This window comes from Empidonax traillii, unplaced genomic scaffold, assembly GCF_003031625.1.
Source record: "Empidonax traillii isolate 1590-97213 ecotype Southwest subspecies unplaced genomic scaffold, ASM303162v1 scaffold256:size688067, whole genome shotgun sequence".
In the NCBI taxonomy this organism is placed as follows: domain Eukaryota; kingdom Metazoa; phylum Chordata; class Aves; order Passeriformes; family Tyrannidae; genus Empidonax; species Empidonax traillii.
Window position 1 is genome coordinate 293,645 of NW_020955449.1, and position 27,725 is coordinate 321,369.

General features: G+C 39.7%; 1 protein-coding gene across 2 annotated transcripts; it reads left to right on the forward strand.

Moving 5' to 3' along the window:
- The first annotated feature begins 65 nt into the window (after positions 1–65).
- Positions 66–27,725, forward strand: HNRNPLL (heterogeneous nuclear ribonucleoprotein L like). 2 transcript variants are annotated; one of them, XM_027889224.1, is made up of 13 exons: positions 67–394; positions 8,264–8,382; positions 8,500–8,737; positions 11,953–12,038; positions 14,258–14,354; positions 14,443–14,515; positions 18,443–18,514; positions 20,150–20,367; positions 20,527–20,648; positions 21,285–21,486; positions 22,257–22,314; positions 22,432–22,530; positions 24,484–27,725. In XM_027889224.1, exons 1-13 carry the CDS (start codon positions 194–196, stop codon positions 24,537–24,539), a joined length of 1,641 nt encoding a protein of 546 aa, XP_027745025.1. In that variant the 5' UTR covers positions 67–193; the 3' UTR covers positions 24,540–27,725. The 2 variants fall into 2 exon arrangements, with proteins under 2 accessions (XP_027745026.1, XP_027745025.1); XM_027889225.1 differs by lacking the exon at positions 18,443–18,514 and having other exon boundaries at positions 66–394.

The following is a 27,725-nucleotide window of genomic DNA, read 5'->3' on the forward strand; positions in this document are numbered from 1 at the left end:
TCCCCGGCTGGGAGCCAATCGCGACACCGGTGGCGGGGGGGGTGGGGCCCAGCGCGGGGCGGGCCGTGTGCGGGGCTGGGGCGCAGAGCATCGCTCGGGGTCGGCGGTGCCGCCGGCTCTGTCCCTGCTCCCGCGTCTCCCGCACCGCCCGCCGCCCCTTCCCGCCCCTTCCCTTCCCTCCCCTCCCGCGGCCATGTCGTCTCCGTCGTCCGGGGAGCGGTACGAGGAGGAAGAGGAGGAGGAGGAGGACGGCGCCTACGAGAGCCAGGCCAAGCGGCTGAAGCCCAGCGCCGCCGCCGAGGAGGGCGAGATCGAATACAGTGGCGCGGAGGAGAGCGAGGGCCGGCGGGACAAGCCCCCCGCGCCGCGGGGCGGCGGCGGCTTCTCGGGCGGGGTGAGGAGGGACGCGGAGCCGGCGGGCGGGGGGCGTCTCCCCTCAGGATGCGGGCGGGGGGAGGGGGCCCGTCCCGCCCCTCCCGCGGGCGAGGCCGCGCCCGCCCCCGGTGCTGCTGCCCCGGCGGGGGGGCCCTGCCCGCGAGGGGGGCCAGGGGGCTTCGCGAGGCCTTCCTGGGGTCGTGGCCAAGCAGGATATGGAGGGGCTCCGGGCCGGGAATGGCGGGGGGTGTCGGGATGGGTCCTCTGCTCCGCAGACGTGCGCTTGTTCCTCTCTCGAGCTGCCCGCGTGAAGGGGCTGAGCCTGCGGATGGATGGATGCATGGATAGATGGATGGATGGATGTGAAGGATTTGGGGTTTGAGGCTAACGGATTGCCGGTGTTCCCGTGGGCAGCTGGGCTGCCTTTTGGGGGATATCGCCATTGCAAATTTTGTGCCTGCCCTGTTGCTGAGCGTAACTATAGAAACACGGGGGGGTGTGTTGAAACCGAGGCAGAGGGTACCTTTCATCTTTCTGCTTTACCTTTGTGTCTGTCAGCTTACGGTGATAAGGCTGATCATAAACGATTGCCTCCTTTTTAAATTAATTTGTATTTCTACTTTCTTCCTCCCCCACGAGCGCTGCTATAAGCATGCTGGTTCACTGTATGTTGTTTTTTGCGACGAACCTTTTCTTCTTCATGAATATGCGTTGAAGTATCAAGATAGTCCTCGACCCATAAATTTGAGCAACAACACTTCTGTGTCTGCTGTTTGATTCCTGAACTAACTGTCCATCTGATAGTGACCATTTTTCTTCTTGATGACTCTTTCTGTTTCTTACTTGAACAAACTAGATCAAGAAAACATCAGTTTAACAGCAAACCTCGACATTTAGAATACTCGTTTTGTGGTTTGTTAAAATGTACTTGCTTAGTGCTGGGATAAGTTAGAGAGAGCATTTGCTGTTACCATTTCTCCATCAGTTAAATCTTTTGATGGAGAGGGTACCTGCTCAATTTGGCGTCGTGGTTTAACCCTCACCTACAACCAAGCACCACACAGCCACTTACTCCCTCCCCCCTGGTCTGATGGGGGAGGGAATCAGAAAGGCACAAGTGAGAAAACTCAGAATGTCCCCTCTTCCTTCTTCTTCCCTCACTTTATATGCTGATCATGATATCATACAGTCTGGGATATCCCTTAGGTCAACTGAGGTCACCTCTCTCGGCTGTGCTCACTGGTGGAGCTGTAGGAGTAGCAGAGAAAGCCTTGATTCTGTGGAGTGCTCACTGCTCAGCTGTAAGGAAAACACGTCTGTATTTAATTGAAGCTGTTTCCAGCACAAATCCAAAATATAGCTCATACTACTGTGGAGAAAATTAACTTTGCCCCAGCCAAAACTAGCACATTATTACAAAAGTTCCCTGATAAACTGCAACAAAATACATCTCTGGAAAGAACTATTTTAATTCTCCAGTTTCTTGTGACACAGCATCATCTCTGTTGCAGTCAAGACTTAGCAATGTGCTCTGTCTTAAAGGCCAGTTCTGAATGAAATCCAAATACTTGCTTAAGCTATCTTGAAATTTTGTTGTGTAGGAGACCTGGACATCCTGCAGTGAGTGTTTCAAATAGCAACAAGATTCTGCTCTTGCCTTTCCTCTTTTCTGCGTTACTTTATGAAATCAACTAGTTCTTACCTTTCTCTTTTTCCTTCTTTCTGGGTTCTGGCTCGGAGTGTCTTCATGATGTACCAGTATCTCAGTTTATCTGAGTTAAAGTGCAGTAATGCTGCCCTGCCCCTTTAGGTAATGAGAGTATGGAGTGTATAACTTTACATTTAGGTTCTCAAGAATGGTATATGCTGAGTCTTGTGAGTGAAGAAACTGAAGCAAATGTGTAGGAGGTCAGAAACGTGAGAGTTTTTAGGCAGCTCATTATGTCAGTTGTAGTGTACCTCAAGGAGGTACATGCTCATTGAGAATTTATTAGCAAAGCTGTGTTCCCAGATTCACTATTGGAGTTGATAGTAGAGATCAAACTGTTTTTTTAAAAATAAGTATAACATCAAGTGGATATGTGAAAAATGAATGGCTGAGTGCTTTTGTTCATAATTTTTTGTGAAGGATTTAATAGCAAAATGCTAGCATCTATTAAGTAGAGTAGGTTAATATGAATTTTTTTTTTCTCTAATAGATACAAAACTGTGCAGGAAACTTACATATTCTGTGACATATCTTATTAATTTTTCTGCAGGGAAATGTTCTCAGCTTATAAGAGTTGTATCTGGTTCAGATATACAAGATGAAGGTAGGCTGAGAGGAAGGAAGAAGTGGAAGTATCCCGGATTGCTCAGAAGAGAGCAGAAAAAGAATAAGTAGGAGGAACTGTAGAGAATGGGGAACTAGGAGGAGAAATGGAAAAATGGATGACCAGGGTAAAAAGAGTGGTAGGAGTCTGGTAGCCTCACTGTTTGATTATTTTTTTAAATTTTCCCCTGACATATGCCCTGGAATATCAGTGAACTATACACTCTTATGGATTATATGCACCTGTTGTATAAAAGCTCTTTTGTGGTAGGACCCTGCTAAGAGGGTTGGTGGGGTCTCCTTCCTGGGCTGTATTTATTGTTGTGGCAGTTTCCTGTTCTGGGGTTGTTTCCTTTGGCTGAATAAGACTTTCATGTGGACACTTCTCATAACCCAGATGTGTACCCTCTTCTTTGTGTCTCATCTCCAGGCTGAGTAGCATGGAGAGCCAGGAACAGACTAGAATGTTGACCAGGGAAAGAGCAGGATGTGCTCTTGCAGAAATACTCGGTGAGGAAGAGTATGATTTGGAAGAAGGACTTTATAGAGGCAGTGTTGAATGGTAGTGAGGCTTTGGCAGAGGAATCAGAATTGCAGTGTAGCAGAGCGTCAGGACACTGGGAAAATGTGGGCTGAGAGCTGTATTTAAGGGAGTTAAGGGGACCTTTTAGCTCCATCCCCTCTCCTTCCCTGAAATTTCAGTTTTATTGATGAATGTTTTATTTATACAACCTGTAGCATCCCCTTTGTTGCTGTCTCTGACATACCTATTTGTAAACGTTTCTGTGAAGTAGGGAAGATCTGTTATCCCTGTTTCTACAGCTGGGGAAGTTAGATGTGGTGTCTAAATGCACAAACATAACTGTGAGCTACCGCAAGGTAAGGTAGGGACGTAAACGTGCAGCTTCTCATCCGCTCTGTTGAAACTTCCTGGGCAGTGTTCTTTCTTGGTGGTAAGTGGAAGGCAGCTCTCTTTGCAACTCAGTCGCTTGGTGTCTGTCACAGGCAGTGTGGTAACAGCAGCTGGATGCAATGAATTCAGATCTTGACCTATTTTCCAGTGACTTGTTCAAGTATCCATTTCTTAAATGAAGTACATCCTAGAAATTGGTTTTGGAGTAAGTAATCTTCCCTCCCTAGTCATCTCTCTCAAAAAAAGTAACCATTGCCTTCAGGCTAGTTCTTCTTCCAGTATCTCAGGTTGAATCTTCTGATGACGCTGTGTTGTGTGGCACTTTTTTTTTAGGATGGTGTTTGCTTGGCTTTTGTTTCTGTTTTTTGTTGTTGTTGTTGTTTGGTTTTTTGTTTGTTTCTGTTTGGTTGGGTTTTGGTTTGGTTGTTTTTTGTTTGTTTGTTTGGTGTTTTTTTTTTTTTTTTTGGTTTATTTTTTTTAAGGATGTTCAGATTGTGCTGAGCGGAGAAGAAAATATAATAGACTATTTCATTTGGAAGGGACTTGCATCAGTCATCTAGTCCAACTCCCTGAGCACTTCAGGGCAAATTCAGAATTGGCATAGAGCTGGTCTTCTGTTCTGTAGGAGTTGAAATCATTGAAAGGATAGAATGTTAGGAAGAGGTATGCATTAAACAAGAGAAATTATACCCAGACTCCTCATCCAAAATGAAACTAAACTATCAGGTAGCCTTCCAGAGTATGGGGTCATCAGACCACTCCCTGTGGGCAGTGCTGAGATTACTGGGAATTGTGTTGGATATGTCCTCTTTGCCTTTTCAGTGCGATAATTTTAGCTACCCGTGTCATTCTGCTAGGTAGTTGGATGCAGATCAGTCCATAATTAGGCATTAATGAAGTTTTGAGCACTTACATACTTACTGAGCAACCTTTTAGGGCTTCCCCCCTAGGCCTCCAGTTCTGTCGTATTTATAAAAGAAATTTCAGAGCAATTAAGAGGAATGCAGAGAGAGGAAAAAAGTTGAGAGTGAATAAGATAATCTAAATGGAGAGAAATTAAATAACAATATATTTAGGTACCTGGGGGAGAGAATATGAGAGAGGAGTGCCATCCTTGTGCAGTAAGGAAAAAAAGAGAGATGGAGGAGGTAAGCAGTGGAAAGGTAAAGAAGTGGTGCTCAAGAAAACATATTACAAATTAGTAGGACTTATGTGAGTATACTGACTGGAAGGTGTTTGGAGAAAGGACAAAGGACACATTTTTGTGCAAACAGTTGGTGAAAAAATTCCAATCTAGAATTGGTGAGCAAGAGAGACATCATCCTAGAGCCCACAATGACTTTCTTCTTTTTTGGAATGGCAGATCATAATTAGTTGTCAAGAAAACATTGATATATTTCAAATGTTGTCTAGAGATATGTAGGTCACGAAAAAATGGATGTTAAAATGTCACCGCCGTTCTTTGAAGCTGCTTCTGTTACAGTCTTACCGTTGTGAAGTCACTTGTCTGTACTTCATCTGCTTGGTTATGTCAGTGCTTCCCTTCGTGCCTCAGCTCTGTTTCAATGTTAAGCACTTTTATGCTCTTGGCTTCCTTCTTGAGGGAGACCTTTTCTATCCTTGTTGCTGGCCTTGAGCACACAGAAAGGAAGTCTGTTTCCGTTACCTATTTAAATAATTGCATTTTCTGTCCAGCTGATGATCTTCAAGAAATCGTTATTGAGCATTCAAAGCCCTCTAAGCTATGTATATATATATATATAAATGGTGCAGCAATAACATCAGCTACTCTGTTCTCCTGGATTTGGGGGAGTGCAAGGGTCGTGGTGGAGTTTTGCATGGGGCTTTTGTGCCACTGTGGGAGTTGAGTGACTGAAAGACTCCTTTGTAGGCAGAGAAATACTGGTGGTGTTTTAGTCTGCACAGGAGCAGATGCTTTGATGTGACCTTTCCCTGTGTGCCAGCTTGTGTAGTTTTCAGGGTGCAGTGACTGTGAGACCTTGGTCGAAATCCTGTATTTTTCATCTCTGGGAAGCAATTACAGCAGCAGTTGGATGAGCTGTGTACATTCTGACCTCAGCTGTAGATGTACTTTACACTTTGCAGACGTTTGATTTTTTTCATGTGGTCTAGTTGTTTTATTTCTCCTTCTAAGGAAATCAAGGATCATTTTAGATTTGCTTGATACTGCCGCTTTGTAGCTGCAAAACCTGTTTGACAATAACATGTATGTCTGCTCTTTGTGAAGACTTTTTTTCACTCAAACATATGCCTTGTGGCAAGTGTTCCTGTCTTTCAGCAGCCAGTGTGCTCTGTGAATGTTAGTTTGAGGCTTCCTGGCCCAGGACTGACTTATGCTCAGTTCTTGTGCTGCTGTTTGCTGCCGCTGGCTAGAAACTATTTTAAGTAAAGCAGAGAGGCTCTGATTTGGCCACCTCAGTGGTTTTATCTGTATAAATGAGGTTCTGAAATGCTATATAGGTAGGTCCTTAAGTTCATAGCAAGATTTTACTGTTTTGTGTTTGTTTGGTTTTTTTTTTGGGGGGGGGGATTGTTGTTGTTTGGGAGTTTTTTGTTTGTTTGTTTTTATTCCATGCTTCTTGAGCTTCTGAGCAGGTGACTGTAGTAGCAGCAGCTTTTAATTCCTGCCAAATCCCTTACTAAACCTTCAGTAAGGTATTGAGTAGCAAGTACTAAGCTGCTCCTACCTCTTTCTAGTGAGTCTTTGCTTCAGTGAGCAAATCACTGCTTATATTTATCATCTAATTAGACAGAAATATTATTGGGTGAGTTTTCTTGAATTTATTTTAAAAAACTAACAGAAAATGCATACCCCTAGCACTGATTGGGATCTTAATATAGTAGGAGTTATGCAGGGCAATGAATAATCAGTTTAATAACTTTGGATTTTTCTGTGGACTGTAAATAAAGGTACCTGCTATCTTAACACCTTAGAGCAATAGGCTTTGCAGGAAAAAGTGGTAATTATTGTTAATTTTCTTTCAAAGGTTTTCCTTAGGTGCTTCTTTCAGCTTTGAAAAGTGTGAATGTGGGTTAGGAATATATAAACTGAAAATAAAACCTCTCTGTAGTTCTGTTCCTTATGCAGTTGTCTAAGCATTTGCAGTTCAAAGTATTAACCTTTTATGACTACTTTGATCACTGCTGTTGCTGTACACCTGAGCTGATTGATTCAGGATATTAAGTATCTTACACAGATATCACTGGCGGTGTTTTACCAGCATTGTCAGAGTTCTTATTCAAAGAAATGTGTTGCCACTTAAAATGCTTTCACACTGCAAACAAATAAAATGTAAGCTAAGCTTAAAAAGTTACACAGCAGATTGTTCTGACATCTGAGGAAGTTTGAAGTGCTGGCTCTTGGCTCAAACAGAATGGTCAAATCCTTGATTTAGAGAAACAAATGTGTAACTTTTTAGTGAGAACTGCATATGGAACACAGGAGTTAAACACACTACTCAGTTTGTAATTATCTGGAATGTGTTTCTTTCCTTGAATCTGTTGTTCAAATGGACAGGGAAGAGAGGAATGTCTTGCAGCAATAGCAATTATTGTGTTTACTTAATTACTGGAGCTTAATGCTCCTTTGTACTCCAGATGAGAATCTCTCTGCTATACTACTGTTTATGAGAAAGTGAAAAATCAACAAGACTTGATCTGCTAGATTGAACACATTGATGTAGTTGCTAAATTTGAATACATCAACTTTACACTGCTGTTACGCATACGGAATTTGAGTGCTGGGTATTTGCAGTATATTTTAATGTGCCCTTTATTATCTTTGATCTTTTTTTATTATCTCTCATTATTAGCGTACATAATTTTTCTTTTTCTTTTTTTTTTTTTTTTTTTACCCTCTGTGTCTTAAAATATATAAGATAAATTCCAGCCTTTACTTCAGGCTTTGCATGAAAAGATGAGCTGATTTCAGCCCAAATTCTCCAGTCACACTAGCTCTGAAAAAAGTTCAAGGTGGGAATTCTGTGTGCTAATGTAAAGTGTCTGGATCTGTTAATGGTATTCAACCTTGGGGTGAAAAGAGAGAGCATTATGAGTCTTAAAAAAAACACATATGAACAGTGTTCAGAATTAGAAGAGAGTTCAGAATTATTTCAAGTATAGTCCAGAAATGGCATTTTCTTGCATTGTAGAGCACAGCTCTCCATACATTAGAAAAATAGTCCATCTTCATTCAGTTTACTGATGGCCCTTGTTTGTTCTTGCTTTTTTTGTTCCCCCAACCTGTCTAAAACAAATGCTGGCAGCAACAGACAGGAAGAGTGTCAAAATACTTTAGCTATTGGGCATGTCCTAATTTTTTTTTGTGCTCTTAATGAATAGGGTGTAAGACCTTCTGCAATTCAACCAGTGTTAAATAGGCTACTTTTTTTTTATATTAGAAAAATCTTGTGTGTGCAAACAGATTAATTAAATCTGAAAAGCTTTTTATTTTAAGTAGACTTCAGCAATGGAACTTGGCAATTTGTTTGGAAAGAAAAGTTAAATTATTTAGCACATGCTTAGACTGTGCTTTTAGATGGCTGCTTCTGGACCTAGTGTGGTGTTTACCAAATTTAATTTTAGTTAATGATAACCATATTTCTTGTTCCTTGTTGAATTTTAAAATGTCATTTCGTTGCTAGGATGCTGGGGGAAGTCATCACAAAGTCTCTGTTTCTCCCGTCGTCCATGTCCGAGGGCTGTGTGAATCAGTTGTGGAAGCAGATCTCGTGGAAGCCCTTGAAAAGTTTGGAACCATATGGTATGTCTTTGTGAGGATTTGTTTAGAAAAAAACATGTCATATGTGACCATTGCGGGGCTTGGGAATTGTTTTGAGTAAGCACAGAGGGAAACTTACTGTGACATTTCTCTCACCAGCTATGTCATGATGATGCCGTTTAAACGCCAGGCTCTGGTGGAGTTTGAAAATGTAGAAAGTGCAAAGAAGTGTGTAACATTTGCAGCAGATGAACCTGTGTATATTGCTGGGCAGCAGGCCTTCTTCAACTACTCCACAAGTAAGAGGATTACTCGGCCAGGGAACACTGATGACCCATCTGGAGGAAATAAAGTTCTCTTGTTGTCAATTCAGAATCCTCTCTACCCAATTACAGTGGTATGTTTCTTTTATTTTATGTTAATAAAATAATACAAAGCAGAGAGCAACAATCTCTGTTATATTATTTTCATTGTGTATTCTCTGTTAATTTGAGTCAGAAATTAACTTCACCAAAGCTTTATACCATCTTCACATAGGTAAACGTGAATGTTTTAAAGGGAAGGTTTTTTGAGATGATTCAGTCTTGTACAGATATTTCACAATACATTCGAAGACTTCAGAGGTCAGGATTTTGAAATGTTTTAAGTTGCTGCATGCTTCTGAAATACTTCCAAATGTGTTGCCACAACATTAAAATTGTTCTTTAGCCTTTAGGCTCTGAGTAGTGTGTGTTTAAAGAGCAAGTAATTTTTCCAGTAGGAAGGGTTATTTTATTGCAATCTTTCTTAAGTGTTTCCTTTGTGGAAACTTGAAACCTTCATCTATTGATGATCAACTCCAGTTTGATGGAAGCTTCCTCCTATTTTTATTTGGGCCAATACATTTTCCTTTTCAGTATTTCAAGTCATACCATATATACAGTTGCATCCTAATTTATTGCCACTTCTTTATGGCACACATACATGGATTTTTTAAGATACAGATTTTTTTTTTGATAGTATTTAAGAATGTATGTTGTATCATGCATTGAATGCTTATATTTTTCATGGAGATTTTATAGTATATGTTGAATGGCTCAGAAATATTTCAGGAAAAAATTAAAAATTGTGTAAGTATATGGGATGGTATGGATCAGTTGAAGTGTTTGGGTTGTGTGGAACCATGTAACTTAATGCAAGTATTAAGTTTTGTTTAATGTGCTGTATATTATGCTATCGATTGCAACTTAGTATTCTTGAAATTACCTCAAGTAGTCAGTTACATATCATGCTTTGTGCTTCAGTGTTTTGTGAATATCAATAGGTTTTTGCCTGTTGATTCATTAGTGGATGATGAATTTTCTTCTGCCCGTTTTCTTTATAGAAAAGCATGTCAAGGTATGAGTGGTTTTTCAGTGTTTAAAAACGAACCTGCTCTGAGCTGTGTCAGCAAATCCACTAAGTTAAAGTATTCTTTGCATGTGACTGTGATCAAGTTTTGGAAACTGTTTCATTCATGCGATTTAAATTTGGCTTGTGTAAGCAGCTGAGTTGAACTTAGATGCTTGAAGGCACTGGTAGCAGGAATGTGGTTCTGGGCTAGGAGACTTCATGGAAATTCATTCTGAGGATGAAGCCTTGAGCAGAGTAGCTCCTTTTTAAAAACAAACGCTGCCTCCTAACCTCTTCCTTCCCACTGCAACCAACTGTTTGCTTAGCATATACCAATGAGTGCTAGAAACAGGCAGATTTCCAGAATTACGGGCAAGCATCAGAGCTCACTGAGGACAGTGTAATCTACTAGAGTCACAGCAGCTGGGAAAGAGCAGCTCTACCTGTAACAGCTTAAGAATGTGATGAGAAAAAAACAAATTTTGGACTTGACCAATGGGCCAAAATTGTGAAAGAAAGTTGTATGCCTGAAGATTATTGTCACCTGGAGCTGGAAAGTTTCTAGGAATCTTTTCTCCCAAGCAAGAGGAAATGGAGGGCAGCTGTTTGTGCTGTAGAGCATGCATAGAAAATATACGTATAAATGATCTCATAGATCCTACTCTTTATGGGTTCAGGCTGCTTGAATCCTTTCCAAAAATGTCTGTCCATCTTCTAAAAATCTTGAGGTGACGATCTCCTCTGTTTGCTTCATTTAGCTATGCAAAACACTCAGCAGAGTGTCCAGAGCAAGGCCCCTGAGTATGGCCAATGGTTTTGGTTTGTTGTGTGTGTTGGGGGTGGTTTGTTTTTATTTAGAGATAACATATTAAAGCTTGTGGTACTTTATATGAGCCAGAAGTTACACCACTGCAGCTGCAGTCAGCAGTGATACATACTCTTTTTCTAGTTTCTTCTTGTGTTTGTGTGGGTTATGTGGGCCGTGTTTGTTTTGGTTTTAAGAAATCCAGCATGCCCCCTGCCCCTGTGCCTCCCAATTGCTCCTCTATTCTGCAAAACATAATAATAAATACTAGACCTACTTGCTTTCCCCTGTCTCCCTCGTGTCAGCCAAATAAACTTGAGGATATAGACCAAGATCCTGGAATGAGCATTTCGGAGGTATTTGGTTTAGATATAAAGAAAGGAAGGAGAAAATGGATTGTGGGTAGAGTGCTTCACCAAGGTGTAGTGTCTTTGCCTGCTAGATGTAGTTATGCAACTGGCTGTCCAGTAAAGCTTATGTGCTTTCAGCTGTTTGAATATGGTCTAATGGGTGAATTGTTTTCAGAAATCACAGTTCCTGTTTGTTTGGGTTCTCAAGCCTGAGTCCTGGGAATGGGTGTATAACCACTCTAAAATAAACTTGTTTTTGTTGGCCGGATTCATGCTGGAGACTGGTTTCTGGTACCACGATGTCTGATTTGTTGTGTGTAATCAACTGTAGTTTTGAGTTGCTCCCAGCACCACGTCCTGGGCTGGCCTGATGTGCAGTAAGGCGAGCTTTACCCCTTACTGTTTGGTTCCCCTGCAGCACTGAGGATGGTCTTGAATTTTATTGGTTCTTGTAATACAGATAAATGCTGCTGAAAGCAGAGGGTTAGCAATGCGTTTGCATGAATCCAGTCATGAATCCGCTTTCCTGTCAGAAGTTTTCTCTGCCTTAAGTGAAGAAGCATAGCACCTGGACACTTGAACTGTCTTTGATTCAGGTGAAACCGACTGAAATTCTCTTTTTGATAAGCTACCTAAGTTCACATCTTGGACTATCCCCGGTTACACTGAAAATGAACGTGAGCTCAGCTGCTAGGGTCTCATGAAATGAAATGTGCTGTAACTAGTGTCACTTTGTTTCTCTTTGCTTTGGTAGGCCTGCTGCAGTGCACGCTTCAAAGGTAGCAGAGCTTGAGACATGGATGCAATTACTGGGTCTTAATGCAGTTGGAGATACTTGTTTAAAGTCATGTTTGCATGAATACTTCATATAGAAGTTTTTTTCTTGGTTTTCTGATTTGATTGCCTGTATTGTATTAATCCATAAAAAACGGTAATTGTGAATGTAAAAATTGTATAGAGGAAAATAAGAAGTGAAAAATTAACAAGCCTTTTCTTTGCTCTTTGGCATTTAAATGCCATTGTTCTGTGGACCAAAAATGTTTGGAATTTCACATTTGACGAAAATATTTTCTTCTTCCTCCTTAGGATGTTTTGTACACAGTGTGCAACCCTGTTGGAAAGGTTCAGCGCATTGTTATATTCAAGAGAAATGGAATACAAGCCATGGTTGAATATCCTTTTTGAGTGCAATTTTTTTTTCCTGTAGGTTCTTGACTCCAGATGGGTTTTACGTGAGAATGTCAGAAAAATACCGTGTAATTTTGAGACCAAATTATTTTTTAATTCCTATCTAAGACGTGGTAATTTCTAATTTCTGTATGTCCGTAAGACAAAGTAGCACTTACACATGTCATCTTTATGGGAAAATGGCAAGGTCAATAGCCATGTTTATAGCCCCTAAGGCTAATAATTGCAGACACGAAATATGTCATAGATTTGACAACCCCTTGGACATAAAAGTTTCATGGCTTCTGCCTGTGTTGATACTGAAGAAATGGGTAAGGGATTGCAGAGATGCAATTTGACTTCAAACTCTTCTAAATTAGTTCCAGCGTGTACTGCTTGTCTTACTATTCTGATTCAGTAGAGCACAAGACCAACTAAGGCCTCCTTTACCCGTTCATCATGTGTTGAAGAAGTTCACTGCTCTGTTATGCTGCTCTTTACTCTGTGGCATTAAGTTGTACACGGGTTGAGATGAATGTTCAGGGTTGTGTGTTACCGGCTTCGCAAAGTCTAGAGTATGATTATGATTTTATGTGCCTTCACTTATAAAACTCAGCCATCTTTCTTAAGGCTGATTACTCACCAGTTTTGAGCTGTTATCTGGACAAAATTTACCAAAATCTCAGGCATTCCTTTGTGATTTCAGATGCTACTAATTGGGCAATTATTAGTGGGTCCCTTATGTAAAACAGGACTTAAACAGTGGCTGCATTGGTGATTTCCCAGGCAAAGCTACCCTGACTTCCGTAAAAGCAAACTAACTGCTATTTGTGTAGGAGACTTAAACAAACTTATGTATCCTAATAGACAGTAATTTGACTTACTGTATTTGTTAATTTTGTGGTAAGTGGTGTTGTCTGGATCGGATGACTTGTGCAGTTGGGGGTTATTGTGTCTTTTGAAAAATTAGGGAAGTTGTGGGGAGGATCCTGCACACACTTGGGAACTGCCATACTTATGTCCTTTGAATTAAATTATGTAACATGCCTTTTTTTAAAAACAAAAACAACTAGCAGTTGAAAGAAAACTCACAAATGCAAATAATAATGCAGGAGCATTACAAAAGTAAACAGTTTGGGGGGAGGAGGAAAGTGAGCTTCAAGACAAGCCTTATCTGAAAAGTTCAGAAATTTACTAAGAATTAAATGCTAATTGCAGTACCCAGTACTTCTGCAAATATGCTCCCACAGTTCTTGCCAGTGTCACTTTCTTGTAGGTCTGGGAAGCTTAACTTTTCTCACTTTTAAATTCCACAGTGAACCTGCATCACCTTGAAAGAAGTTGGGCTGCAGGAATGTAATAAAACTCAAGGCATATGCTATTGTTACAGACTACTTCCAAAATATCACTAAGTGATATCAAAGCATGGTGCAAAAGGTCTGTTCTGCTGCAAATCTCAGGCTTTCTGACACCATATGTTATTGAGTGTGTATGAGATCATGGGTTGTGGTGCACACATCACAGGTACATTTTTCTGCTAATCATAGAACCAATCTTGAAGTACGTAGAGCATATGAAATAACTTATATGTTGGAGCCTGGTACATGCATCTACCTGTTGTATTTCTTTTGGTGCAAAATAATGATTTGTTCATTCAGAGTTCTCTTAGTTATGTGGTTTTATTTGGCCAACAAGCTAAAAGGATGTGCACTTCCTTAGTTCTTTTTGCTGTAAAGTAACTACTCTGAGTTCGTATTCTCCCTACCCACAAGTCTCTAACCAATGCTGTGAGAAGGGAAGCGTCTTAAATCACACCTTCTCACACCACAACTCTTGACTCCTTCCCAAATGATGCAGCTTGAACTTTCCCTTCAAATATTCTCTAGACTTGCTGGTAACTCTCCCTGTCGTCTGATGAAAATTACTAACTGCACCATAATCCCCTTCTAAATGGCATAAGATCAGAGCATAAACAAAGCCTGCATCCGCACAATCCACTGAGGAATTTACTAATTTATGAATGGTCTCATCGTGTGCTGAGCACATCTCTTCACATAAGCTGAACCCAAATGTACTTGTTGGTCATTTTTTATAAGTCTCTGTGGAATTCTTGTAGTGTATACAAAAGTGAAATATCTGCAGGCTACAAAAATAAAGCCATATCAGATAAAAGCGTCGTGATTGAGACACCTGAGGGAAAAGAAATCCTTAACACAGTGTGTATGTTTGAATCAGTGTTTTGTGCCCAGAAGGCGAAGGCTGCACTCAATGGAGCAGATATCTATGCAGGATGCTGCACACTAAAAATTGAATATGCAAGGGTAATGCTTGGACCTTTTCTTTTAATTTTACTAGAAAAATACATATAGTCAAGACTTAACCTTTTTCGCTTTTACTTTATTTGAACAGCCAACTCGACTTAATGTCATTAGAAACGACAACGATAGTTGGGACTACACTAAGCCATATCTGGGCCGACGAGGTAGGTTTTCATACGTTATCCCTGTAGATGTTTGACTGTACTAATGACAATCCTTCACACGTGGTCAGGCTGTATGGCAATAGTCATTCCAAAGCAGGCCAGTGCTGCTGAAGGCTGTGTCACCAGCCAGGGAATTAACCCTGAGCCCTAGTGCCCCCTACTGCCGTGTGCTTGAGCCACTTAGTTCAACAAGGAGCCCACACCTGCAAGCACCTTCGCAGTTCTCAAGGACTTGCATTTCTCCAAGCAGCTCTCTCTCTTTGGAGGAGAGGAAACCTGGCACAGACTATTCCTTATAAACTACAAACTTGCACACTGCTTCTCCTTCGAAAGGACTCTTTTCCCCTATGTTGGACAAGGCATTAAGAAGGATAGAGGACTTCAGCAGGCTGACTCTACACTTCATCATGCACCACATCGGCATCAGCAAAAAAACCCAAACAAACAAACCCTCTGAAAAAAACTCAGACTTGCAGTTCACCTTGTCTGCATACTGCATGCACCACCACCACAAGTTTTTAAAGGAGGACATTTTCAGTACTTCAGATTTGTATGGGATGAATAACATGATAGACTGTACACATTCTGTTCAAGCTTGTATGTATGCTGGTCTTATTTCCCTTAAAATTACCACTGAATAATTGAGAACATCCAAAATTAAGAAACTCTTGTTGCTATCATTGACATTGTAATCTTTTTATTACTTGCTGTATGTGAGAGTTGCATTCAAACTTTAACAGTGTAAATATTGTCTAGTAGTAGGGAAATTTAATTCTTATATGTAGATAGTTGGAATTGAGCAGTGCAATATCAGTAGCCCCCCTCAGCTATACATAAGTAGTAAAGCAGGGAGATTCATAATTGGTACAGGCAGACTGTCTCTTAAGTACTCAGCTGTAAAAATTACCAGAGCTTAACTCATGTCAGTGGAATCTATGATTATATATGTACAGTCAAACTGCTGTGTAGTCTGACTCCTGTAAAGTGTTTATTAAAAAAAAGAAAACAAAAATCTGTAACTGTTGAGTGTAGTGTTCAGTTTATCTATGTACAATAATGTGTTCAATGTAAAGTTAGAAAAGTGAAGCTAATGTGACCAAGATAGAGTATCTACTTACCAAAGGCTTTATGAGAACCAGGGCTTTGCTGGCTCAAGAGATATGCACTTTCAAAGTAACTTTGCAGAGATGCCGGGCTTGTAAAACTTTTGTACAACTACAAACTTAGGGCTTGGATTTTCAAAATGAAGTTCTTGTAAAAAGTTAACAAGGGAGCTACAGTATTGGCTGCAGCTTGTAGATTATGACTATTTGTATTGGGACTCAAGTTTTTTTTCCTCAAATTTTTGAGTTAAAAATTAAGGGATTCTGAAGAAACTCAAAACTCAAGGGCAAGAAAAAAAAATCTGAAAAATTTGAAGGATTAATTTGACCCTCATATCTTTTGGTTATTGCAGTGTTTGGAGGCTGACTTGTAAGATTGTCCATCTAATGACATTATGTAATTGGTCTGCAGATAAGTATGGCTGTATGAACTAAAGGTTCCCCCAACTAGAGCAAACAGTGGAAAATGAAAAACTTAGGATAGGAATGGCTTGCTCTTTCTCAAGAACTCTCACTCTAGTCTTTTGTTTTCCTTTTGTTATTGTCTCTATTCTCTATATATCCCCCTGCTACACATAAGAGGAAAATAATCAGCCTTATATATATCATTATATATTGTATATAGCATGATTTTTCATTTACGGTGGTTCACATCCACTTATCTAGAAAATGGGAATATAAATTGTTGAATAAACACTGAAATGTACTTAGGAAAGCAGGTATCTAGAACAATTTTGCCCATAAAGTAATTCAGGAGTTGGAGTTTTCATTGAGAGAGACAGAGAGTGTTTTTGTATCTGTGCTTCAACTTACTCTTGCAACATCAATGTTTGGGTTTTGAACTTCGTGTGTCCCAAACTGTAGGGCTCTCACTGCAGGAAGATCTTAACACAAAGAAATTTTATTCCGGGGACAGACATGCTGATAAATCCTTTCAGATTTTCATTTCTCCTCCTCAAATGTTAGAAAGGAAATGCATTTTGCTAATTACTTTTTTTTTTTTTAATAACTGGTTTTAGTGCTTTATGATAACAAATTACAGACTTGCACATAATATTTCTCCACTGAAGTAAAATTCCTTACAAGTGCCTGCTGATATGAACCCCCATTGCATTAGATTAAACCAAAACCACACCTGACTTAGTATTCTACTTGTCTTCAGCCAGAATGTTTCAGCTCTAACTTGGAGCATTTCTTTTGGTGGTACTACCAGCACAGTCAGTGACTCAAGGACCTGATTTAAAAACAAGCCCAAAAATCAACAAAACCATACTTAAACAAGATTATAAAGAACCTTTCCTTTCAGAATTATTTTTAACACAGAATCAGTTCTTATGTTTCTGTGCTTGTTTGCACAACTGTTTGTACTGGCACAATCAAGGGACTTTGTTCAAGGAAGGAACAAGTGTAGGGCAAGGAGAGAGCAGTGGACTACAACACTACGAGGAGGAAATATTTGTCAAACTGTTCTCTCGGAATTCTTTACTTGAAAAACGTGATCCTTTACTGGATTTTACTGGGCGCAGTTTCAAAGGATTTAGCTCCACAGACTGTAATTACAAAACTGTTTTTTCTGGAAGATGATTACTGACTACAGTTTAAATGCTCAAAATACTTGCTTATGATGCTCATTTGCTTTCTAGAGCCACGAACTAGAGGTGTTACCCTGAAAAGGGAATGGAAAAGCAAAACTTCACAACAGTAATCTCTCTTCTGTATACTTGAAGGTGTTCAGCACTGTTCTCTCTTCAGTCTTTTTTGTCAAAGTAAATATCTGACTTGGAACCCCTCCTCAAAATGCTGAGCAGAAAGGGCACATATGTTTTCATCTTCCACTGTTGTATATTGCGAATAGTTCCTGTTTTTTGGGGGAAATACCTCCAACTGCACTGGGCTGGATTTACTATTTTCAGCAGTCATACTTAAATTTCCTGGGCACTGTTGTAAACTGATAAATGTCTTGCCCCATCTTTTAAATGCGGCTTTTTTAATTGTACGAAAAAAATGTTGCTTACCACAAAGAGGTCTGGAAGTTTAGATTTTCTTTGTTGTGCAGCATGGATCTGATTAGAAAATACAGTTTTGGCTGTGATGCATTGCTTTCCTCCATTAATGTAGATCCCTTGCTTAACTTTATGTCGTAGAGAACTGGGTTTTCTTAAAGGATTGACTGTTTAAGTGCATTATTCAGTGATATTTTTCTTCAATTGAACTGTTACGTGCTGCTGATAATGCCATAATGTACAATCCTTTCAGCACGCCCATAAATCAGTAGGTGTTCTGTAAATATATATGTACACATATGTAATGCTCTCTGTTTACTGATTATGAAACCATGTAATACAGGTTGTTGTTGGCTTATGCTGAAACTTCTTGAAAGAAGCCCACTTTGAAAATGTGTTGCTGTTGAAGCTAATATTATGATTCAGGTACTGTCTTTCAAAAGTACTGCATTTCAAATTTGTTTTAAGAGACACATAGGTAAATCCTGCTGTATGGTGTTTTCTATACTAATGTGTGGTGTCTGTTTAGGAAAACTATTGGGTATTTCCATAAACTTTAAATGTCTGCATCTCCTCATTGGCCACTGCCCCCAATCAACTTAAGTGCAATTTTGTTATACGAATGGCAGTCTTTTAATTTTGGTGTCCCAGGGCTACAGCTTGTGTTTTTAGACATACAGTGAATGAGAAATCATTTATAAAATTAACAAGGACTCAAATTACTTTTTTGCTTCTTAACTAGAAGCTTTGTGTCTTAACTGGAGAAGTCGAGTGCATACTTGTGATTACTAAACTGTTTTCTTTCCCTTCCCACATGTTAGACAGAGGGAAGGGCCGGCAGAGGCAAGCTATTTTGGGAGAGCACCCATCATCCTTTAGACATGATGGTTATGGTAAGTAACAGAAGATGAAAGGTGGTTATGATTTCTTTACATGTTGTGTGGAATTCTAAATATTCAATCAGTGCTTGAATGTGGATCCCTTCAGCATGAGCAGTTCACCTGCAGTGCTGTCGATCCTTTGTCCTGAAAACACTGCTGGTTCACTGAAATCCATGTGCATTCATTGCCTTCCCTCTTCCTTTCATGGAGAGCACCCAGCTCTACGTATTTATCGCTTGGAAGAATATTTCCTTACAGTTGCTGTCAGCCTAGCAGTGGATAGAAAATGACATCTGTATTGGGAGAGCAGTTTTCTTGTAGAAAACAGCAACATAGCTTGATTGATGGTTTGATGCAACACAGAGCTCTTGACGTTCTTGCATGCAAAGCTATGAATTGTTGGTGCTGCTAATTCACCTGATTCTCAAAAGGTATAGCTGTGTGACTGTGTAGGAGTGATGGTCTGGAATTGCTGCTGCAGTTGTTACCAGTGCTTTTTGTAGATGAAGGTCTGTCACGTGCTAGACGAAGACCTCAGGGCTGAGAAACAAATGTCCCCACCTAGAAATAACTTTTCTAGTTATTTTCTCTCTCAGCTGTCAGATGCAATGTGATATGTCTTGCCTCTTTCCTTGCAAAGGTATTTATGATATTTTACAACGTAGGTTGACATCCTATGTACTCTTTCTAAAAGGTTCTTCAAATCTCCAGATTTTCCAAGTTCCACCTTGATTCACTGATGTTCTTTTTTCATTCTTCTGATATATCCTTCTGCCTTAAGTAATGTGTCTGTCTCCTCCTATACCACTGTCTCCCTCTCATTACTGCTTTTTGCTGGGGAAAAAAAGGATAAAAGGTTCCTTTTATACTTACCTTATGTGAATTTCACATTATTTTTGCCTCAGAAAAACTCCTCTTGGTCTGTAATTCTGATGTTTTCTACAAATAGAGGTATTACTTACTAGTAGTGTCTTATTAAAAAAAAAAAAAAAAAGAAATTGCCTGTTTCAGTGAAACTTCTCACTTTACCTGTAGTGAAAAATTGGACTGCTTCCTTTTGCATTAATGTAGGGGGTTTAAGTATTCGTGTTTCTTCCGAATGAGCATTTTGTAGGAAGGCAGTCTACTGACTTAATCTCATGTCTCTGGAAAAAAGAGCTGTGTCATCTCTCCTGATCTTTGGCTAAAAGTTCACTCCTTTTGGTTAGTTTTCCCTGCTTTGTAGTATTCTTTCTTGGTGTCATGTAGCTCTATAAGTAGACATGGGAATATTTCTGATGGTTGATTTTAAATATTTTTTCCAATATGTTTATGTTCAAATATTTTAGTGCAGGAAAGATACTATTTTTATAATTATTGAAATACCTGTTTTCACTTGCATATATCTTACCTGGTAGTGTAAGAAGAGACTTGCAACACTGAATGGAATAGAAGAGGGTTTCTTTGTTTGGTGGTTTGCTATTTTTTTGTTATTGTTATTGTTTTTGCTTTGTTTTGTTTTCTTTAAAAGGGAAAAAGCATTAATGGCAACTACTGTAACCTTCTACCTCTCCTTTAAATTTGCATTATGTGTGTGGGCTTTAATGCCTGATTAAGTAGTGAAACTTATTTCAAACAATATGAAAACATGGTCTTTCATCTCCTTAGGATCTCACGGTCCTTTGTTGCCCTTGCCAAGCCGGTACCGAATGGGATCTCGGGACACTCCAGAACTTGTTGCTTATCCATTGCCCCAGGCATCCTCTTCTTACATGCACGGTGGAAATCCTTCTGGGTCGGTTGTCATGGTTAGTGGGTTGCATCAGCTCAAGATGAACTGTTCAAGGGTATTCAACCTGTTCTGCTTGTATGGAAACATTGAGAAGGTAAGGCATCATTTATTAGAAACTTGGAAACTGCTACTTTTAAATGCTTTGGAAGAGCCTGTCTGAGATGGTAAAAAATGTTACCTACTAATTTATAAAACTATTGGTTGGGCTGTTTGTTGCAATGTCATTTTTTTTTTTTTATCATATCTATCTCAGGTGAAATTTATGAAGACTATTCCAGGCACAGCACTGGTGGAAATGGGTGATGAGTATGCTGTAGAAAGAGCAGTCACACATCTCAATAACGTCAAGTTATTTGGAAAGAGACTTAATGTCTGGTAAATATGTTTTATTGGATTAATAGTCTGCTGGTGGGCAGATGGAATGAGATTTCAGACAATATCTCATTATCTTTTGTCATTGTTGGAGTTATGATTTCCAATTTGCAGCTGTTTGTTTTGGCTTTCAGCTGAAGGAGGATGGGTTTAGATTAGATATTAGGAAGAAATTCTTTACTGTGGGGGTCGTGAGGCACTGGCAAATGTTGCCTAGAGCAGCTGTGGATGCCCCATCCTTAGGAGTGTTTGAGGCCAGGTTGGATGGGGCTTTGAGCAACCTGGTCTAGTGGAAGGTGTCCCTGCCTATGGCACGGGGATTGGAACTAGATTGTCTTCCAATCTCAGCCATTCTAAGGTTGATTTATTACGATTTATAATTTTATTTATTTACATTAATAACGCATATTGGCATTACATGGATTGGCCATTAGTAAACTGTATTCCCTAATGTGTCTTATCCATCTTTTCTGCATTTTTTAAAGGAAGGTGCCAAATCCAACCCATCTTGTTCTTACTGTATTTCAGATTGTTACAAAGAAATGTCAACTCTGTTCTAGTTAGATCAATAATCTGCAATTATGGTAGTCTTAATTATTTAAAAAACTTTACCTTTCTCTATCTGTCCTTAAATTCCAGCGTTTCCAAGCAGCATTCAGTAGTTCCAAGCCAGATATTTGAACTGGAGGATGGCACGAGCAGTTACAAGGATTTTGCAATGAGTAAGAACAATCGTTTCACCAGTGCTGGCCAAGCATCTAAGAACATCATCCAACCACCCTCCTGTGTGCTGCATTATTATAATGTTCCCCTGTGTGTAACTGAAGAAACATTTGTAAAGGTAGGCAGTTGGAATGATTGGCATACAGTGCTTTTGGGCTCTGTCCCAGCTTTACATGGTGCTGCTTTTAAAAAGAAATAACTGGGGTGGTTATAGCATAGCCACTGGAGGAGAATCTGTTCTTTAAAATACGTCTGTAGCCCCTCTCTATAGAAGATGTGATATTTTCACAATGCTGGAGTAACTCTTTCAATTATTTTTTTTTAATGTATTTTTTTTAATGTGAGAAACAAAATCCTGGAAATAAAGTTGAGGAGCTAATGTGGGGTTTTTTTTGTGGAGGAAAGGGAAGAGACACACAAAGCCAAATACATGAAAGTTAGGACTACAGTTCACAAAAGATTTACTGATTCCCTGAGGTGGTTGCTGTAACGACTGCTAGGATGTTTTGGAACGGAGAGAAGCATGTACCTGGAACACTTTGCACAGTTGAGTCCTAAATGAAGTCTAGATGCTTAAAACATGCAATACTGGGCCTCTTAGCTGGAGGCAGCGGTAAAATTGCTGACAGTTCAGTGAGTTCTTTTTCAGTTCAATAAAAATATTTTTTTTTCCCAACTCTGTGTGAAAGTTGACTCTGGGTCACAAGTGGTGTCCTTGTGTGTACAAACCTTTTTAAAATAATAACTTGCCATAAATTCTTGTAAACTCTTTTAAAAGAGTATTTTTGGTTTTGTGTGTCTCTTCTAGGAACTCGAAATTTTTGCTAGAAATTTTTGCTAATGTGCATTTTTAACAAACTTTTATATATTATTTTATTTTTGTGACAGTTATGTGAGGATCATGAAGTTCTCAGCTTTATTAAATACAAAGTGTTTGATCCAAAACGTAAGTAAAATTTGACCTGTTTGGGGAATTATATGAATTCCAATTTTGATCAGAGCATATGCTGCCAGGAAACATTACTGATCCCCTATTTCCCTTTTTTATTTCTCATTTGGACAGCTTCTGCCAAAACATTGTCTGGTCTGTTGGAATGGGAATGTAAGACAGATGCAGTGGAAGCTCTCACTGTACTTAATCACTACCAGATAAGAGTCCCAAGTAAGTAAATTTTCATATTCTTACTGCTAGAAATTTTTTTCTGTGGAGAAGGACTTGGGGGTTCTGGTGGATGAAAAGCTGGACATGACCCAGCAATGTGCACTCACAGCCCAGAAAGCTGATGGCGCACTGGGCTGCATCAAAAGCAGCATGTCCAGCAGGCTGAGGGGAGGTGATTCTGCCCCTCTGCTCTGCTCTGGTGAGACCCCACCTGGAGCACTGCATCCAGCTGTGGAGTCCTTGCCCAGGAAGGACTTGCTGGAGCAAATCCAGAGGAGGGACACAAAGATGATTAGATGGCTGGATGACCTCTCCTGTGAGGAAAGACTGAGACAATTAGGATTGTTCAGCCTGGGGAGGAGGAGGCTCCGGGGTGCCCCTATTGTGGCCTTTCAGTACCTTAAAGGGGGGGCCTACAAAAAAAGAAAAGAGAGAGCGACTTTTGACATGGGCAAATAGTGATAGGACAAGGGGTAATGGTTTTAAACTAAAAGAGGAGAGATTTAGAGTTTAGATGTTAGGAAGATACTCTTGACTGTGAGGGTGGTGAAGCACTGAACATGTTGCCCGAAGAAGTTGTGGATGCTCTGTCCCTAGCAGTGTTCAAGGCCAGCTTGGATGGGGCTCTGAGCAACATAACCTAGTGTGTGGCATTCCTGCCCATGGCAAGGGGTGGAACTAGATCATCTTTAAGGACCCTTCCAACCCAAACCATTATATGATTCTATGGTTCTATGATTCTTTCACAATAAATATAGAAAAATCTCTAATGTCTTGGGCAGAAGATTCTTTAAGTTACTCCACTTATTACTCTGAATTTACTGCTTCTGTACTGGGTTCTCTTTGAAACGAGAAATTGTGAGGCTCAGTTGAATTTAGCTCCCAACTAGTAAGAATAGAGCGGGGAGAGTTCACCTGCTGAACAAGTACACAGTAGGCCAGGTCTGCACTGGACAATTAAAGATAGTTTACTGGATTAAATGGAATTTTGCCAGATGTTCACAGACAAAACTTCGAATCCAGCCATTTAAACTACCTTCTCCAAAGTACTATGAATTTGTCTCCTTGTGAAGTATTAACAGTTTAAATCTTTCCTATTCTCCCACATCTTTGTCCACCATCCTAATAATGGACTGAGATTACTCTGGGGCAGAATATTTTTGAAGATATTATTGAAAACATACTGTTCACAATTTCAGTTTTATCTCAGTTTGGAGAGGTGGTAACAGCAAAAGAGCTTTCTCTTTCAACATGAAAAAGGGAAACCTTAATGCATAATCCAGAATACAGCTATCACAGGGAAAAAGAGTGTTTTAAACCAAGAACTGCTGGTCCAGACTTGCTGTAATAAGATGGCTGAACCAGGAGGGCTTAGCTTCCACTACCTGAGAGGCAGATGTGTGCTGCCATCTGTGGATCTTGACAGCTTTTTCAAATAGAGAGGGGTTGTTTTATGCTTTGCTTTATGGAGAGGCCTGAAGGGTGTACTGGACATCCTGCTGTTCTTTTCTCAAACATACACATGTAAATACTGTCCAGTGCCACTCTGGCTCTGATAGAACTGCCTCATTTTAAGTCTTGACTTCCTTAAATATCTGTGCCTTTTGTCTTTGAACTCTTTTGCCCATTGAGTACTACTTTTATAAATAGTTCAGCCAGGAAGAGGGGCAGTGATAATGGTAAATTCTTTCCTCTGTAGGAGTTCGATCTACATTACCTTGCAACCAGATCCATCACTTTGTTTTTATGTCTAAAAATGCTGGTGGAGTATCAGTAACACCTACTAACAGGTCACCTGGTGTCTGTGAGACACTGGTGGGGGTAGGCAGGGAGGTGTGAGTCTTAAATGTACAGGGTTGGTGAACTTGTCAGGTTATGGAAGGTGATGTTGATCAGCAGGAGAGTCGGGCTCCGCAAGATGCCCACAGTCTGTTCTGTGTTGTCTCCTCACAGATGGCTCCAACCCATATACCTTGAAGCTTTGCTTCTCTACTTCATCCCATTTATAGAGAAGAGGACAGCATGTTAAGAGCTACCTTCACCTCGATTTGCAAGTTTAAAACTACACTTCGTTCACAAAGCTCTAAAGTGGTTGTTCTAATGTTGCCTTGTTTCAACTTAATTCTAATATCTTTTATCTTGTTTTATAATAAATGGATGTTCCTTCATAAATACAAACCAGATTTTTTTCTTTTTGCCTCTGAGAAGTACATGTTGTAAGCTTACTACAAAGTTTGTATTTTGTTAGTGTAGTATCTTCAAATGTCTTAAAAAGCACCAGTAGTATAACCAAGACTGTTTCTTTTCAAAATTGAAATATATTTGCATTTTCAAAATGTTAAAGATTTAGCAAGTATTTTTCCATTTTTAGTCTTAATTGGCAGATAGAACTATTACATCAGAATTTTAAATGTAGGACTTGTTTTTCAGTATGTTAAGTAGTGAAGTATGTTGCAATACTAAAAAGCTTGTATTTATAAAATGCTTTGATCGGGTTAATGTTGCACATACTGAACTTTTAGTAGTATAGACTTGATTTATATTTCAAACAAAGCTAACATAGAAAATTATTAAGTGTGTTCACGTGTATGGTATGATTCATACTTATTTAAAGTGGCTTTGGTTTTCTGGGGTTTTTTTAAACTATTTTCCATTTGCATTAGCATGATGCCATCTATAGCTAGTTCCACCGTAGGGGCCTTTTAAAAATTAAAGTTACAAGTCTGTATCAATGTGTTCATCCTCATTTTCCATAATTTAAACTTGAATCTTTGATGTTTAACATATCCTTTTGACTCTTTTTTTAAAGCAGTGTTTATGACATAATAAATGGTAAAAGTTGGGTATGTGGCAAGAAACCAAGGTGGTAGAAATAGTTAAAACAAAAAGCAAGCCCCACCATACTCTGTCATACCTGGATAGTTAATTCAAAGTTTTCCTTTGTCTGATTTATCGTAAATATCTGTTATGGCCATTGGAAGAATTCACAGGGTGAATAGTATTGGCTAGGCTGTGTCTTAAACTGAGGTAACCTCAGTGGGATTCAGACAACAATAACATGATGTAAAATTAACAAGGTGAGAAATCTTTCATTTTGGGGAAGATTATTTGTTTTGTCCCAGTACTTTGAAACATCTCTTTTGGAACTGGAGTTGTATTTTATATGGGCTAAACCCCCAGAAATGGGAATCCAAGCAGGGAAGCCTGGGAGCTGTTGTCCTAGGCTCTGTGTTTGTTCCCTTTTCTGACTTTGTAGCAAAGTATTTAGGGCTATTTCAGTTCTGCTCTTAGTTGTCAGAGGGAAGTTACTTTTTCAGCTATTTTATACTTTATCATACAAGTTCTTTGTTCTGTCTTTACACATTTTATCTATATCCATCTTTTAGGCAAGATGGTTTGTGCAGTGTGCTTGTCCTTGACAGGTTATGTTGCAGCATGTTTATAGGCTGTGGGCATTGCACATTTTTCAACACAGACTGGATTTTCCCCATTCTTAATTTCAAGGCAAATGCTCTTTATCGTACAAGGGAAAATGTGTCAGGTGCCCTTCAGGTTTTCTCATCAACAGTGATTCATTTTTGTTCTGCATTTTGGTCATGCTTTAGGTAATGAGTATTTCAGGTATTCACATCAGGCTTCTAATAGGTCCAGCCTGGGAACTGAAGGACAGCTGCTCTTTGGCAGCTCTTTTAGCACAGAGTTTGGACACTTAGCCTCCCGTCTGGGAGGTGGTAAACTGACTTGCATTTTAGGGGCACTGCTAATGCGCTTTCAGCCTCAGTGCTCTTCCCCCAGAAATTGCTTCCAGACACCTCCACCTATGTGCCACATGTTGCTACTTGCCCCAGAAGTGCTGGATACCATTGAAATGCTCTGTGCTGCTTAGTGTTTTAACTGTAAAAGGTCTCTCCCAAGCTTTCATTGCTCTTCCATAACTTGAATGTTCTGTGGAAACGTGTTTCTTCTGTCCTAACTTGCATTGCTATTTGTATTAATGTAGTTTCAGAAGTCAAGTTGTTTGTAGTTGAGCATTAAAAATAGCATGTTTTCTGTTGGTCCAGTTTGCAATGTGGGATGAGTGACCCTTAAAACATTCAGGTTTTAAAAAAAAAAAAAAAAAAAAAGGAAAAAAAAAAAAGAAATGCACTTTAATGTTTTGGTGTCCTCAGTGGATCACAGCATTCAGTGCCTAAAATGTTCAGGTGAAAGGCATCTTTCCTGTGGCTTCCCAGATGAAATGAAGCATGGTTTCAGGTATGTCTTAGAGGACTTGATAGCAACTGGAAGTCCCATATGCAAAATGAGTAGCCTGTGCCATGTGGGGCAGAAAAAAGAGGAGACTGAAAAGTTGTGCAAGCTACTTTCTCCACAAAAGAATCATCTTATTCATGTGTTCATGAGAACAGGAAAGATTCCTTGTTGGTGTTTTGCTGTTAAAGGAAATAATGTCTTCTCTTGGGCCTGCAAGGATGGATGCTTGTCCTCAGGAGGGAATGAGGTTGGTCTCCTTCCATACACAACATCTGTGTTCACTTTTAATCTTGCTCTTTAGAATAGAGACAAAACAGTGGGGCAGCTGGGGAGTTAGTTGCTCCAGGGGAACTGAAATTTGTCTCATTTGGCAGCAACATTACTGTACTGGTTAGATTAAAATTAAACTTTTAAGGTCTCTCAATGCAGTTTTTTTCCTGTCTCTTTTGCATAAGCCATACAAGCAAAACAGTGAACATTGCTATGCACATTCCCTGCTTGTAAGCAGCTGGCATTCACACTGTAACATCTTCATGTCTGTCCCACTGTTTGTTTCTTGGGTTTCCTTTGTTTGTGAAGTTTTGTTTGTTTTTCTAATAAGTCACCTTTCCTTGGAGGTAAATGATATATTGAGGTGGAGATCTGTTCCTCTTCTCTCATGATACTCTAATCCTTGTTCATATTTATTTTTCCGTATGTGCAAAAAGTTGCAAGAGTTGTTTTGTGACTTTCTATACCACCACAGTAAGATTGAGTGTATTGCCAGGTGTTATAAGAGAAGATTTAAAAGGAACAATGGAGAAGGTGTTTGGCTGTCCTGCTTTATGAAAGGAATGATACAACTTAATGTGGTGTCTGTCTTTTAGTAAGGGATAATCTTTGGGGTGTTGGCTTGTTACTGGCTGAACCCCTTTTGTTGTAATTAAATGCAACTTGCCCCTTTT

Coding starts and splice junctions, on each gene's coding strand:
- HNRNPLL (XM_027889224.1), top strand. CDS start 194: ATGTCGTCTCCGTCGTCCGGGGAGCGGTACGAGGAGGAAGAGGAGGAG. Junction 14,516..18,442: donor GCCATATCTGGGCCGACGAG/GTAGGTTTTCAT, acceptor CCCACATGTTAG/ACAGAGGGAAGGGCCGGCAG. Junction 22,531..24,483: donor CTACCAGATAAGAGTCCCAA/GTAAGTAAATTT, acceptor GTCTCCTCACAG/ATGGCTCCAACCCATATACC.